This window comes from Ambystoma mexicanum, chromosome 13, assembly GCF_040938575.1.
Source record: "Ambystoma mexicanum isolate Mex_15411 chromosome 13, UKY_AmexF1_1, whole genome shotgun sequence".
NCBI classification, from domain to species: domain Eukaryota; kingdom Metazoa; phylum Chordata; class Amphibia; order Caudata; family Ambystomatidae; genus Ambystoma; species Ambystoma mexicanum.
This window is the reverse complement of record NC_090938.1, coordinates 480,689,312-480,704,916: the sequence shown is the minus strand read 5'-3', so window position 1 is coordinate 480,704,916 and position 15,605 is coordinate 480,689,312. Positions and strand designations below refer to the sequence as shown.

General features: G+C 46.2%; 1 protein-coding gene across 3 annotated transcripts in view; it reads left to right on the top strand.

Moving 5' to 3' along the window:
• The window catches only part of KCNH6 (potassium voltage-gated channel subfamily H member 6), a 1,027,260-nt gene that overhangs the window by 852,776 nt on the left and 158,879 nt on the right, over positions 1-15,605 (top strand). For all 3 annotated transcript variants that reach the window (XM_069634128.1, XM_069634127.1, XM_069634129.1), the window contains one exon: positions 11,506-11,905. In XM_069634128.1, coding sequence (XP_069490229.1) covers positions 11,506-11,905 — 400 coding nt within the window. The remainder of the gene's footprint in view (positions 1-11,505; positions 11,906-15,605) is intronic.

Here is a 15,605-nt window from a genome sequence, read left to right as displayed (position 1 = left end):
CCTACAACACTAGGGATACTAAAGATACACTAGCTGAGACTCTGATGGGGTCTTCAGCTAGTAGTTGAAAGTTTCCACTGGCCATATGTACTTCCTCCTCTGGAGCGAAGGCTAAGGAGACAGTGTGGACCCCTGAGGGTTTACCCTTACATCTGGGATCCCCTTTCACATGATCAGTAGAGCCACAAACATAACATTTCCCAAATGTCTTTATGAATGGTGGCTTGTTCTGACCTCCTTCTGGTCTGGGACCAGAAGGTACACTAGCCTGATTAGGTTTCCCTTGTGGCTTACCCTTAGAATTTTGTTTGGGGCCCTCTTTGGAATTAGAATTATTTGAATTCTCTTTGTTGTCTTTCTTAGGCTGCTTTCCCTCATCCTTTTTCTGAGTGACCCCTGAATCCTTGTGAGTAGCCCTGTTGGCAACCCACAAGTCAGCAACCTTAGCTAGTTTCTTAAAATCTAGTTCTTTTGAATCAGCCAAGTGCTGTCTGAGCTCCGGAGAGCAGGCATCGTAGATAGACTCCAACATTACAAGATTTCTCATTCCTTCATAAGTGTTAACTCTGTAACCCTTGATCCATCCCTCTAAGTTTTTCAACTACTATCATGCTTTTTGAGGGTCCTAAACCTCTTAAGGTACTAGGAAGGAGTCTTCCAAATCTAGCTATTAAAGCTAGCTTCACACATTCATAATCCATCCCATCCACCTCGCCCATCTCCATTACCACATCAGGTGCAACAGGGGGGAACCTAGAGAATAACCATGGGATCAACTGATTCCCTGTGATATCCTGGAGCCCATGATTGTATTCAAACATAGCTAACCAATCTAATACATCCAACTTAGGTTCATACATACCCACAATCTCTTTAGGCATCCGGGGTGTTTTTGGACTGGAAGATCTAGAGGATTTGGGGAGATAAGCATTTTCCAAAGACAATTTCTTCATCTCAAGCTCATGATTGAGCTCCAATTCTTTGAGCCTTAGATCTTGATGTCTCTGTTCAGTTTGGGCACTAATTCATTTGAATTCTAGCTCAAGTCTCATTTTTTCTAGGGTGATAAATTCCGGACTATAATGTGGGACCTGACAATGGTCCAGTAGCCACAGGGTGAGGCCTTTGAGCAGGCAGAGGGCCAGAGGGGGGTGACATTGTTATCCTCCTCTTCCTCATCTGCTTCAACAATAACATCATCAACATTATCATCCTCAATATTTGCTACATTTGCTGGAGTAGTAGTCACTACAGCACCACTATCCAGACTTTGTTTTTCTAACAGTTTATCAATCATTTCTGATTTCTTGCCTTTGACAGGAAGACCTTTCTGTCTACACAGATCCCTTAGATAATCAGCAGTATTAGTAAGGAGGGTCTTCTTGCTGTAACTTTCTATACTTTGACTTTGTTTAAAATAAACTTTTGTGATTGTTAGCCTTGTGGTTAATTGAACCAATGCACTTGCAGTACACTAACATGTAAATCCAATACTTTTATCCTCACCGCTGTACACCAGTGTTAGGCAGAATCCTGTGCAGTTCCCTAAGGGAGCAGTACAGAAGATTAAGACTACAGGTATGAGCAATAAATTCTCTTTGGTATCAGTCTGTACCACAAAGATTTAGTTGGTAGCTGTGGCTAAGCAGTCAGACTTATCTCAAGAGAGAGATGAGCAGTATTCAGGGTTTACACAACAGGGCTACAGTACTATGGCACAAGGAAACACTGACCAAAGCTTTGTATTAAAAGGAATATATATATTTATTTTACACACATTAGTTCAACACATTAATCATAGTTATTAAAGCAAGTTAAAATCAGTCAAGAAAAGTATACACAACTCCCTGGTTAAATTGTAGACAAGTTTGAGCAAGAGTGAAAACTGAGCAAAACGGCACAGTGAAAACCAAACACAAATGGCACTCTATCAATTTCTCACAAGGGAGGGAAAGAACAAGTTATACAGGAATATACTCTTAGACACCCTAGAAACACTTCCCAATAAGATTGTGAACAAGTTTAGGCAAGGTAGTACTTTAGCATGTATAATACTGAGGTGAAAAACGAGCAAAATGGCACTTCACACGTTTTAAAAGTGGGAAGGAAAAGGTGGTTATAAGAGTTAGGTGCACCAACACATTTCTAGGTGAGAAGCAATCTAGAGAAGGCAGTTATAACAGATTCAGCCAGAGTCAATAGGCCTGTGCCAGAGTCAGTGGTACAGGGCAAAGAGCCCAGGAGCAAAAAATGTTCTTGTAGCTGCAGTCAAGTCTTTGTTAAACGATTCAAAAAGGTGGTTGCAGAAGGTGAAAGACAATGTTAGATGATAGGGGCGGCCAACCCAGCAGGTAGGTAAAGGATTTTAAAAAAACCTTTAGCACTACCAGGCGAAAACAGAGGCCTGGCGGAACAAAGTACCTTAAAATGTAGAAGAGGCTCCTGCGGTGGCGGTTGTTCCTGGCAGTTCCTGCAGTTTGGGAGATCCAGCAGAGGAAGAGAGACTCTCGTCGTGGAGGAAGGTTCTAATTACTGCACTGCCCAGGGATGAAACCAGCCACGGTGTTGCCAAACAAAATAAAAGGTACGCTCCTTTAAATCGCGGTCTGGGTGGACGGGTGCCTGGCTATCCAGTCTCTGAGTGCAGGGCACTGGCGATTCGACCAAGGCAGGTCCTGGAAGGTGATTGGCAAACTGGTTGGCCCCACCAGCTCAAGGGAAGAAGGCTCTTGCAGATGAAGATCTTCTCTCGTCGTGTGGAGAAAAGTGGTGAGACGCTGCAGCAGGGCTTCAACAGTGGTTCAGTTGGTGCAGATGTCTTTGGCTTCTCTCCTCTTTGGCTTCTTAGTTCCAGTGACAACGTCTTGCCGTCTTGCTCTTCCAGTCCTCAGGACCCTGCTTTTATGCAACAAGACCCCCATTCGTACAGCCTAGCTGTCACTCACACAGTGGAGTGGTCATCCTCACGGAAGACCCTCCAGCATATCAGGGCAGAGTGCGACATGGGTTGCTGAGGCAACCCTGTCCAGGGGTCCTACTCCCCCTCCCACACAATGGGTCCACCCCAGACTCAGTGGCGCCGAAAAGGGAGCTTCTTGGCAGAGGCCTGCCAAAAGGATGAACAAAAGATCCCCGACCTGGGTTGGGATCTTAGAGAAAGACACCAGAAAGAATTTATATAAAAGTTCTGGCAAATAAAACCTACCGGAGTAAAGTTAATATAAAAATAACCCGGCGGTATGATAGAGGCTGTCAGTAAATGGGGTAGCTTCGAACAATGGGAAAATCCCATAGGGAAATATTTGCGGTCGAATATTTTTGGTAGTAACCACTGACACCAGCTAGAAACTTTTGAGAGAGGGACTGTACGGTACCCTCTCGAAAATGAACATAAGGGAAAAACAATTAACCCTTGCCAGTACCTCCATAGTACTGGATACCGGCAAACTCCTAATGAGTGCCATTGTCTAGCTGTCTCTACCTTGTTCTATTGCAACTCATATACGTGATGCCAAATTATCAGCACTACTTGAAACTAGTCTAGACCTGCCTTCTCTTGGGCGTCTGTAATCATGCTGGTCAAAGAGATCAAGTAAGCTCCCTCCCACTTGACCCAGTTTGCGCTTCTCTGCAATCAAGCCAGTCAAAACACCATCCTGTCATGGCTGGCCAACATGAACCTACAAAGTCCATGCTAAAACTAGCCCCAAACACTGCAGCACGAGGCACATTATTGGCTGTAATTTCTCCTTTCAAAAAAAGCCCAGACGGCTTGCTGCCAAAGGAGAGTTCCAAGCAAAATAAAACCATACCACCACCCTCCGAGCTCATGACCGCCTTATAATCCCTGGTACTAGAACACTTGAATGATGGCAATAGACTCATTTGTGTCATGCCCACTGCCAGAGCCCTCACACAGGCAGTGCGAGAGGCTCTCTCAAACGGAACGTCATCTGGGCCCCGATAGGGCCATAAAGTATGCAGACACAGTGGGGTCGATTACACGTCTTTACTTTATTTGACAAGGTGGCAAACTGCCAAAACCCCGACCCGCGTGACCCCTCTGTACTACCTGCCCCCTTCCCTAGCCCAATGTCCCTCTTCTTATCATGTGGCCTGAACTGCGAGCCACCCACATAATGATGTGGGAGGGCTACAAGAGTCACGTTACGATGCGACATCAGCCAGAGCCCTCAAACCTCTGAAAACGGCCAGACTAGTAGCCATTCCCTAACAGCGGTGCCACATTGGCTCCCAGTACCAAACCAGATCACCTCGAAGACAGCTTGTGTCACATAGAGGGCTGTGGCAATTCAGATTCCACCTTAATTAGCCCAAACAACTGTCTCCTGGGGAGGCCAACACAATTACAGAAGCATTGCAAGAGTGGAAAATAAAAGGTCGGAAATCAAATAAAATGAAAAGTGGCGTTCCCTGGTTACGTGCTGGTACTTGGGAACACAATCCTATTGTATATTTGCACGGCCCGGTCGCTTATGCAGTTTAGGAAAGAACTAAAGACCCCTGTGTACAAAGAATGTCTCAGATAGCACTGTGGACCACTGAGCACTCAACAGACGTACTGATGTCCACCCTGTGGCCAGCCCACCAATAACCTTCCTTGTGCTTAATCACCCTCTATGTACAGTGCTCCATTGCTTCCTAACTAGGTACTTATTAATGCCATACTATAATGCATACATATAAGAGGCACGCCTGACTCTTTCTCCAGAGGACAAGACCCTGAAATGTACTCCAAAGATGTGCTGTAGACAAACCTAGTGAGTGTCACCAGGACTCCATAGAAAAAGTATGACCGGTTTTAGTCCCTAAAATTAGACTACTACTCTTAACAAAGAAAAAAGGGTAATGAGACTGGCTGAAAAATATGTATGGATTCATGAAACCCGCTGCTTGCATCCGCATTGCTTTACTAATGCCAGGGCATGGTGGTCATCCTGCTTACCATCATGAGCTGGATCTGTTTTTGACCGCCACTCGCCCACCATCATCTCCCACAAGTCATCTAGCATATGGGTCAAGGAAGTTTTCCCCGCTAGTATGTCCTATCTGTTTTCTCCGGTGCTACGTTGACGGGGGCAGCGTCAAGGCACCCCCTGAACCATCCAATAGGCCCACTGGGCATGCCTCTGCCCTTGCTAACTAGCCACATTAACCAGGACAGGCGCTGCCCTGAGAACTCTACTGGCATGGTTGTTGCCTAATGTCTTCTTTGACCAGGGCAGGAGCAGCCTCTGGAATACCTGTTCACCCTGGTGGACCCACCAGTCATGACTGCATGGCTACTGAAATGCAGGCTGGCCATTTGCTCCTGTCCGGGAAGCCCAAACCACTTGCTAGGCCTAGTGATCACGGCTTGTAGCCCTATCTAGTGGTTACTTTCATCAGGGCAAGGCCTTTGGCCTTAGCATGGAAACCCCCAAACCATCCAATATGCCCACTGGGCATGGCCTATGGCTATGCCAAGTGACTACTTTGATCAGGGCATGGCCTTTGTCCCTTTCTCACAAACCTCTGAAACCACCGGATGGCTCCAATGGCCCAGTGGCTTCTTTGACTGGTGGTCCCCCCAAGCCACCCAATGGGACCACTGGACATGGCCATTTTTCCTGGTCTTCTCCCAAATTCCTTAAACTGGCACATATTGACCACAGGACACAGCCTACTAAGTGGCCACTGCCATGCCTCAAACACAACCAAACCACGCAAAGTGTCATGCGGACATCAGACATGGCTTGTGGCCCTGGCAGGTGGCCAGGGGGCATAGGTTATCTCTAACAGGCTTCAGATTGGCTGTGCATGCTCTGGGCCATCCCAAGCCTTAGGAAGTGATCATTGTGTCTAGTGTTCTGCTAGGCTCAGTGACCACATTGAAACTAATGCCGGCACGCAAGCCACCACTCTAGCTGGTCTGTGGGTCACATTCTGGTGCACTGCGGCTGAACAGCAATTTCTTTTTTTAACATGACACCTTGTACCTGTCCGGGCCCATCATAACCCTCACTAGGGAAAGGGTGACGCTGGGAGGGTCACAAAATGACCCTTTCCAAAATGTTTGTAGATTTTTAGCCGGAATGGGGGCCACCTCAAATGTTTGACCTCCTGGCCACCTACCAGAAAGGCTCTCTTTCAGAAAGCCAATCCCATTGCTGCTTTCTATTTTTTGTATTTATTTTTTACATTTTTATAGCGCACAGACAGCCCAGGGACATTGTGGCGCTGTTACTTGTAGGAGACTTATTTACAGTAAGCATACGTTCAGTGCATTGGAAAGCAGAGATGTTATACATAACATAAAAGCATATACAGTTCGTCGTATCTCGGGGAGGGATGGACGTCATATCAGAAGGTGGGGTGGTCAGGTGAACACGGTGGTTTTCATGGCCTTACGGAAAGGCAGTGAGTGATGGTTCAGCTCGCAGGGCAGTGGGGAGGGCATTCAAGTGCAGTGAGGCTAGGTATGGGAAGCTGGCGCCACCTGCTCTAGCTCTTTTTACTTGGGTACAGTGAGAAAGTTGGCATAGGGGGTCCTAGTTGGTCTTGTGGAGGAGGCAGGGTGGCTTCTTTGAGACAGGTATGCTGGTGCGGAGAGGTGGATGCATTTGTGGGTGAGGGTCAGGGCTTTGAAGATGATCCTCTCCATTATGGGGAGCCAGTGGGATGCTCTTCTGGCAGCAATGATGTGCTCTCTTTTGGAGATGCCTTGTGCTGCACGTAGGGCGTTGTTTTGAATTACCTGTAGTTTCTCAAGGTTTTTTGTGGCGGTCCCTAGGAGGAGAACATTGCAGTAATCCAGCCGGGATCCAGTGATGGCTCTTGCTATGTTTGTGCAGGTGTTATTGGAGAGTAAGGGCCTGACTGCACTCAGGAGTTTAGCATGGTAGGCAGCCGAGGAGACAATGGCATTTACTTGCCTAGTCATGGATAGATTTGAGTCTAAGTAGACACCTAGGGTTTTTACTGACTCGGATACTGGAATTTTGATGGAGTCAATGGTGAAGTGGTTTTGCAAAGGTAGCGGGCGCCCCTCTCTCGAAAGAACAGACTTGATAACCTGTTCAGTGGTTATTAACCACTTGAGGGTTCGGTGAAGTGGCTAAACTGGTCGTCAACTTTTTGGAGAGTGTCAGGGGAACCTACAAGTAGGAGTTTGGTTTTGTCTGATTTGAGGCAGAGACTGTTGGCAGCCATCCATGTTTGGATGCTGTTGTAGATGATGTTGAGGGTCGTGGAGTCAGCGTCATAGTTCCCTGTAAGAGTGAGAAGGATCTGCGTCTCGTCCGCGTAGTTGATGTAGGAGATCCCCATGGCATCAAGGATGAGAAAGAGGGGGCGAGTAAAGATGTTGTTGAGGGTGGGAGAGAGGCAAGAACCTTGCGGTACACCACATAAAATGATGGTAGGTGAGGTAGTGGCTAGATCCGAGAAGACCTGCATGGTCCTACCTTGTAGGAATGAGGTAATCCAAGTACTGGCTTCAGCTGAGAAGTTGGCTGCGGATGTGAGGTGGTGGCATAGGACGTCATGATCTACGAGGTCAAATGCGGCGGAGAGATCGAGGAGAAGAAGCAGGACAGGTTTGCTTTGGTCTCTTGCGTCTGGCGTCTCAGTCCTGTGTTTAGGGCGAGAACCGGAATGTCTCAGTCCTAACAGCTTGTTCTCTTCAAGGAAATGCTGGACTTGCAGGTATGCTGCCTTGTCCAGAATTTTAAGAAGGAAGGGTACGGTGGTAATGGGCCTGTAGCTGTTGGGTGAGGTGGGGTCAAGTGTAGGTTTCTTTATGAGAGGCCTGACCCATGCTTCCTTGAGGGATGAAGGAACTTTCCCTGTGGTGAAGGAGGCGTTGACGAAGGCCGTCAGAAGCGGAGCAAGGGATTCAGCACAGTCCTTAATAATGGCGGCAGGGCAGGGGTCACCTTTGCAATTGGAGGGTTTGATGCCTTCCATTAGGTTGATGATGTCTTTTTCCTGGATGGTTGTGAATGAGAAGGTAGGGGAGGCATCCGAGGAGGGTCGGGTGGCGGGGGTAGGGGGAGTAGGGAGCGTAAATCTGGTGTTCATAATTTTGGCTTGAAGTAGGTCTAGCTTGTTACGCCTGGCTGTTTGAATGCCATCACACCAGGCCTTATCTTTGGTAAAGTTTTGGGGTGTGGGTGTTGGGGTTTCGAGCTCCCTAAATATGGCGAACATTTCCTTAGTGTTGGATTTTGCTTCAGTGATTCTGGATTTGAATGATTTGGCTTTGGCTTGGATGATGGCTTTGTTCCAGCATGCTAGGGCCGAGCGTTTGTCCGTACGTCGTTTGAGGAGGTCTGGCTTGGCAGACCTCGATTTTGAGGCCCTGGAAGTGGGACTGAGGAAACAGAGCGAAGTAGCCAATGAGGTGGTGAAAAAGTGACATGTTGGTCTGCAAGTTGTCCTGTGCAGACCCAGATGTCACTAATCATTTTGGCCACTTTTGGGCATATTTTAAAAGGAAAGTGCTGGACAGGTTCACATCTAATCTGCAAAAGTGCACTATTCTTCACACGGTCCCTGTGTTCATTACAAAGGTTTTGGTGTGAATCCGTCCAGTGGTTTAGGCTGCAGGTGAGAGCAAAATAAGATCTATTAAGAATTAATGGTAAAGCTCAATTTTTGGGCACCAAACACAACTTTGCCCCCACTTCCACTTTGACAAAGCTAAAGAAAAAATGTTCAAAGAAGTGAGGTTTATATTTTTTGGGGAAAAGATTAGTGAATATTCACTGAATTGTGTCAAATTCATAAGCCACTCAAAAGGTATTCTTCTCAATGGGTAGTCCAGCTTATTCATGACTACAGGTCACCGTGGATGGCATGTGATATGAGAGTGGTCAAATTAGAAAAGAAATAGAATGGAGAGAAATAAATGGAAGTTTGATGAACATAGCAATGGATAATATCTTCAGAATGGGCAGATTTCGTACTGATTTTTGCATTGGTATTTATTGAAGGTTGGAGTGGAATTTTGACCATAGAAAGCAATCCAGGAGACAGAGGCACCCCCAGCCGGGGTAATGCACCTTTCCACTAGATTGAGGGTGTCTGGGAACGAGTTGGCAGTTGTTCATAATGACAGGTAATGGGATACAGAAACCTGGTACATGGACCAGGGACTGACATAATGGAGGCCTGGTGCCATGATATCGAAGACTATTCATGTTCATATGTATGCAGCTAAACATAGGAACGGGTTACTGTGGCCGGGTGGATTGAAGTCTGTCGGGGGGCTGTGTCGCAGGACAGAAGCTGGAGCCTGAATATGGTCTTGAAACGTTTAAGAGATGGGCCCGTTTTTAAATGTGGGTGCGTGTATTCCAGTGGAGTGGGGCAAATAAGCCAAAGGTGAGGAAGCAGACGGGGGCACAGGGCAGTATGGGGGCAGAGAGGGGGACTGTAGAGTTTAGGGAGGGAGGAATAACATAGAGTGTGAGAGGGAGAGTGTAGGGAGACGTAGTCAGCAAGGTGGTGGTGGGCAGCGGGCAAGACCATGGATGGATTTGAAGAAAAGAAGGAATTTAAAGGGAGAGTTGCACTTAAAGCCAGCCAGCCTGGTGGCGTGTGCTGCGGTGGAAGAGGATCGGGCAGCTTGTATAGGTGTTAGCAGTAAAGTTCAGGACTTTGTTAAGGTTAAAGTGTAGAGGGGTAGATCAAGCTTGAGAAGTAATCGAGTATACTGAGCACATGAGTAGAGATGAGCTTTGCGGCTGAGTGGAGCTGGGTTTGAATATTTCTAATGCTGGGAAGACTGAATGTTGCAGCCGTGACAGGACCCTAATGAACAATTTGTGTCAAAGGTCGCCGTCAAAGAGGATCCCTCATAGGAAGGGGATGGGAGAGTTGGATGAACAGTCGGGATGGGGAGATCCCCTCTCTATGATATGAATCATAGAGATGGAAAGGGACTGGGAAGGCAGGGATGCCTAAAAGAAGGAGGCTGATAGAGAAGGGATGGAGGCCTGATGCAAGGAGAGACTTGATGGGTGTTTAACTCAGGAAGCTGAAAGAGAAGCTGTACAGGTCTCACTGGGAAGAAGGTAGAGGTGCCTGGCTAATAGGGATGATAAAAAGGGATGCATATGTGAGAAGGATGGAAAAGACGGGGTGCCTGTCTTATGCAGGTGGATGATAGGGAATCACCATCAAATGTCCTGTCTCAGGAATCCGTGTCTTTGTGTTAACTCTGTACCTGGTGTGTTCACCAATTGGGCACCAAAGGAAAGGTTTAGAGAGGATTCAAAGGAGCAGAGGAGCTTCTGAAAGATGCCAGAACTAACTCCCTTGGTAATGAGTGGTTACAGGTAAGTCTTCCATTCAAAGGCCTTGAGCAACAGTTATAGCTAATACAATCAAAATACTGTTCAATTTGAGTGATGGGATTTCCAGACAGATGAATTCAAATACAAAATGTGTTACGAGTGTTGTAATTAGTGAGAGCTTCTTCTAGGTACAGACTGGGTCAGAGGCTACTCCCAGGAAAGCTTCCATTATTAAGAAACACTGCATACAAGTATTCTTTCCAAAGGTGGACGGAGCATGTATAGTGCATTAAATCATTGAGGTGGGGGGGGGGGCATGGATGTGGGGTGATCGGCACGTGATTATGAAGCCATCATAGGCCAATGGATGCGGGAAGGTGGCGGATAAGGATGAAGGTTGGCTGACTGAATGGAGCCCTGATGAAGGATTAGAGTGAATTGTGCGCCAATGGCAGATGGACGAAGAGCGATGGGTGGATGGGCAGTGATGGCTGGTGCATGGGTCAACATGCAGGCACGGTGTAGAGTGAATAATGACTGGCCATGATGAATGAAGACGGAAATATGCAGAATGGGAAATGGAAAAGATTGACGGTGAACAAAGGATCGCTGAAGCAGTGGACGATTAGAGGATGGATGGATCCATACGGAGAAATTGTATCAATGTAGGTTTTATGTACAAAGAAGGATGGCAGAATGCATGGATGAATGATTAAGACAAGGATGGAACCGATCATCAGCACGATGGAAAATGGGTAATCAAACGTTTATTGATGATGGATGGTGCACGAAGAATGGTGGAAGCAATGAGGAAAAGGTAGGTGGGATGATTAAATAATTGATAAATGATAGAAGACAATAAAATTACAGTAGGGTAAATTGGTTGATTTATAAAATAGGGGTGTGTGAAGAGTGCATGCTTGATAGAGGATTGAAGAATGGTGGAGGGACAATAAATGTGTGAAGAGCGTTGGAGGATTGAGAATAATAAATGGATGTGCCAGAATGGATATGTGATGGAGGGCGGTGGCGAAGTACCAAGACTTGGTGGGACACTGCGGATGTTTAAAATGCGTGGGCAGGACAGGTGTAATGCAAATGAGACTTTATGTTTTTCAAAATAAAATGTCTGACTGCAGTATTCTTTTGTAGAAGTTCTAAATTTCTGTTTTAAGCTGATTTTTTCCTATTTGTATTTGGAAAGACTACAACCCTGATTGGCCTTCTGAAGACTGCCCGCCTGTTGCGCCTGGTGCGTGTGGCCCGTAAACTGGACCGCTACTCTGAATATGGCGCAGCTGTTCTCTTCCTGCTCATGTGTACCTTCGCCCTGATCGCCCACTGGTTGGCCTGCATCTGGTACGCCATTGGAAATGTGGAACGGCCTTATATGGAACATAAGATTGGCTGGCTGGATAACTTGGCTGACCAGATTGGAAAGAGCTATAATGATACTGACCAAGCTTCGGGGCCCTCGATCAAGGACAAGTATGTAACTGCGCTCTACTTCACATTCAGTAGCCTCACCAGTGTGGGCTTCGGAAATGTATCCCCCAACACCAACTCAGAAAAGGTCTTCTCGATTTGCGTGATGCTGATTGGCTGTAAGTATAACTTCTTATTACAAGTTCTTCTAAATAAAGTATGATGATTACAACTGGTTTTAGGTTAACTACATGGATACCAACTGGCTTTAGGCAAACAAGCCTGTTGCTTCCCACCAGAATTAGGCTGTTTACTTAAAACCTATTTATGTATTCTACCAGGGAGTCAAATGGGTGAGTTTTCCAGTCTTGTCTTCTATTTAACAAACAAATGCATTCTGGGAATTGTAGTGTTGGTTAATGTTAAACTGGACTTAAGTACCTGGCATTAATACTTAGAGGAAAGCCCAGCCCTGGAAATGTGATTGCCTAGTGGCATGGAGTCACCTGGGCACGTTGTGATTTTTCCAGTCGGAGCGGAAAAAAAAGATTTTGTTTAGTTTTAAGTTTACGTTTAGTAGCTGGCCATGTCCGAACGTTTTAGTGCTTTCTTCAGCACTTTAATGATTCTGTGAAGTGACATGGACAACTTTTTTGAGAAAGAAACTTAGATTAATAGGTTTCAGAATGAGCAAATAAATTCTACTAATCGCCACCAAAAGGGATCAAATGAAATATTATATCTCATTGATATTCATTGTGGGTGTCCTGAACCCCAGACTCTGCCCAACCCTACATTTGGTGTCAGTCTTACATAAGCCCCTTATTGATGGATGAGCCAGAGTTCAGCTCTCCATTGGTGTCCCGTGTAAACAAATGCCACCATATACTGCGATTTCTAGCTCAGCAGCTCAAACTAATTCACTTCAGGGTTCTACCGTTTGAAGGTGAGGTATTCATTTAAAAATGTGTATTATTTTATGTGCACTAAACTCCGGGATGCAACATTTGACTTTACCGAGAACAAGGGCCACCGAAATACACATCAGTTCAAACAGAAATCAAGAACTCGCCAGAAACTACGAAAAGGTTCCAATTGGGTTAATTGTATCTCAGGGTTGTCCAACGCCAGGCTTTGGGGGCCGGGATCCTGACTGGTTTTCAGGATATCCCTCATTAATATTCATGAGGAAACATTTGCATACATTTAGAATAATTGTATGCAAATGTATATATTGAATAATGAGGGGTATCCTGAAAACCCGACACGGATCCGGTCCTTGGGCCTCGATTTGGACAACCCTGTTGTATATGATTGAGGACAAAGGCCAAAGGATCTTTGGGTATTGTATATTTACTGCCATGAACTAAGGGGGCAACATTAAAGTGGGAAGGTGAAAAGGGTGGGCAGAAAAGGAATGTTTTTCAGTCACACCCACCAAAGGTTTCATCCTATTAGCTGTTACAAAATCAGTACTCTGACATTGTCGAATGAATGGAGGAGGATTCTATGTACAAGGAAAGCCGACCTACTAGCGCCCTAGGGCTAATACTTTGAGCTACCGGGAGGTGGTCTTAGGGGGATCCCTACAGTCCTCCTCCATATGGACAAGAGAGGATGCACTCTGAGTAATGCCTCACCTCTACCTGATTCACATTATCGTTACTCTATGGGGATAGTGACATCATGCGCGGACTGCTCTGGGAAGTAAGAACGCCATATGGAGTGTGCATGGGATCCCAACAGTGTGGAATGTTGCCAGACACAGCAGTGGGGCCCTTACCAAACCGAATCTGTGCTACACTCCATGAGCGGAGCAGCAGCGGCTTCTCAAGTCATGCCGGAGAAGGATCAGAGTCGCCGCTGAGGCCCAGCGCTCTTTCACCATCGTGGGTCCGCACACTAACAAGGATTCTTTTCATAACATCAGCGGTCTGACCACAGACACATTCCGATTTGTGCAGCAGAGGTGGGACTTCCGTTTGACCCCAAGATGGCCACCATTTCAAGCCTGAGTGGTACACGTGGTGGTTACATGGGAGCTAAATTGCCTAATTAAAGCCATAGCCCAATCAGAAAGTCTGAGAGAAAGCTATAGGGTGCAGAGCCAATCCAAATCGTTGTTGGGGAAACAAGACTACACTGAGATGAATAAAACCAGACCCAGAGTGAGGAATCAGCAGAGAAAGAACATGAACAATCCCATAGCTGACAAAGCTGAGAGACCTAAGAGAAGAGAGGTAGCTGAAAAGACCAAGAGAGCTGACAAATGGACAGGCCTTCAAGAGCTGAGAGAACTGACAATGCTATGAGCACTAAAAGAGCTGACAAAGCTGAGGGACCCAGAGAGCTGTTTGAGCTGGCAATGCTGTGAGGGCAGAAAATAACTGGAAAGGTTGAGGGGCTCACGATAGCTTAATGAGCTGAGAGAATTGAACAGGCTGAAAAGGCTGAGGAGGTTGCATGCCACGCGAGGGCTACAAGATGGAAGACGTCGGGAGAAGTGGCAGGCTTGCAAGATGGACGAAGAACCTGGTGAAACAAAGAGACCTGCGAGACCACACCTGGCCCAGGATGGTAACCTAACCAGAGGATGAGAATATCTGGTGCTAGCTAAACCAGAACAAGCAGGTGGATTGCTCAGAGGCATAGTGTGCTGAGTGCTATATCCCGAGAGATAAGCTGACCTCTAAACCTCTGTATCTTTGTGTAATGAAATGTCATCTGCTCAGGTGTGCAAGAATGAGATGGTTTTTCTCTCTCAGAATGTGAGCTCTGCCAATCATGCCTCACTTTCTAAATGTGCCATGCTGAACAGATATAGTAGATATGTGTGATCGTTTCTAGAGCCTGTCTACTGACATTCCATGTACTCCACTATGGCTTGATCACATGGAAGCCCCAGAGTAATATGCACATTCCTGAAACAGCCTGCTAGAATCCAAACTATTCCAATAGCCATGGGTTTACCTTAACAGTGGGCACCCATGATGGAAATTATATATAATTATTTCTCCCCAAGACCTGGTGGCAGTGTGGTTCACTATAAATGTAAAGCTATATCTGGTTTGATATAATGGCCTATGAGACATAACGGTTATACCCAGCTGATGTCATTTTATAATCAACTGGTTTCCTGTGACTCCTAGAGTTGTCAGAGTTTTTGTGTATGACTGTCTGGGGTTGAGGTTCACCCACAACAGGGTGCTGGACCAATCCCTAAAGACTCCCTTTGTTCTCTATCTGGGGAGGCTTGACACCTTCCCAAAGGAACAGGACATACCCCGGGGAGTATCGTGGGAGTCAGTGATTCAAAGGAAACTCTGCCAGCAGAACAGGGTAGCACACCAGGGGGATCATTACTGTAGTCTCTTTGATCCGGCAGACATGAGAGAGGGTACAGTATAACGGAGCTTAGGAGAGAATCTATACGCAGAGAAAGAATCCCACCATCTTGGAAACATTTAGGCACCATTTCTTCCTGTGCTCTCTCCCAACCTTCTGCAGACAAGGCACAGTGGGAGCTGACATCAGAAGGCAAACCCTCTTTTTGCAGCAGCTCAGATTGGCCTCTTACAGAAGGCTTGATATGGGCCAATCCGCTGAGCAAGATGCCTCTATTAGTGGGTGAGAGCACCCCCTCCCCTGGCTGAATCAAGAAGAAGAAGAAGAAGAAGAAGAAGAAGAAGAAGAAGAAGAAGAAGAAGAAGAAGAAGAAGAAGAAGAAGAAGAAGAAGAAGAAGAAGAAGAAGAAGAAGAAGAAGAAGAAGAAGAAGAAGAAGAAGAAGAAGAAGAAGAAGAAGAAGAAGAAGAAGAAGAAGAAGAAGAAGAAGAAGAAGAAGAAGAAGAAGAAGAAGAAGAAGAAGAAGAAGAAGAAGA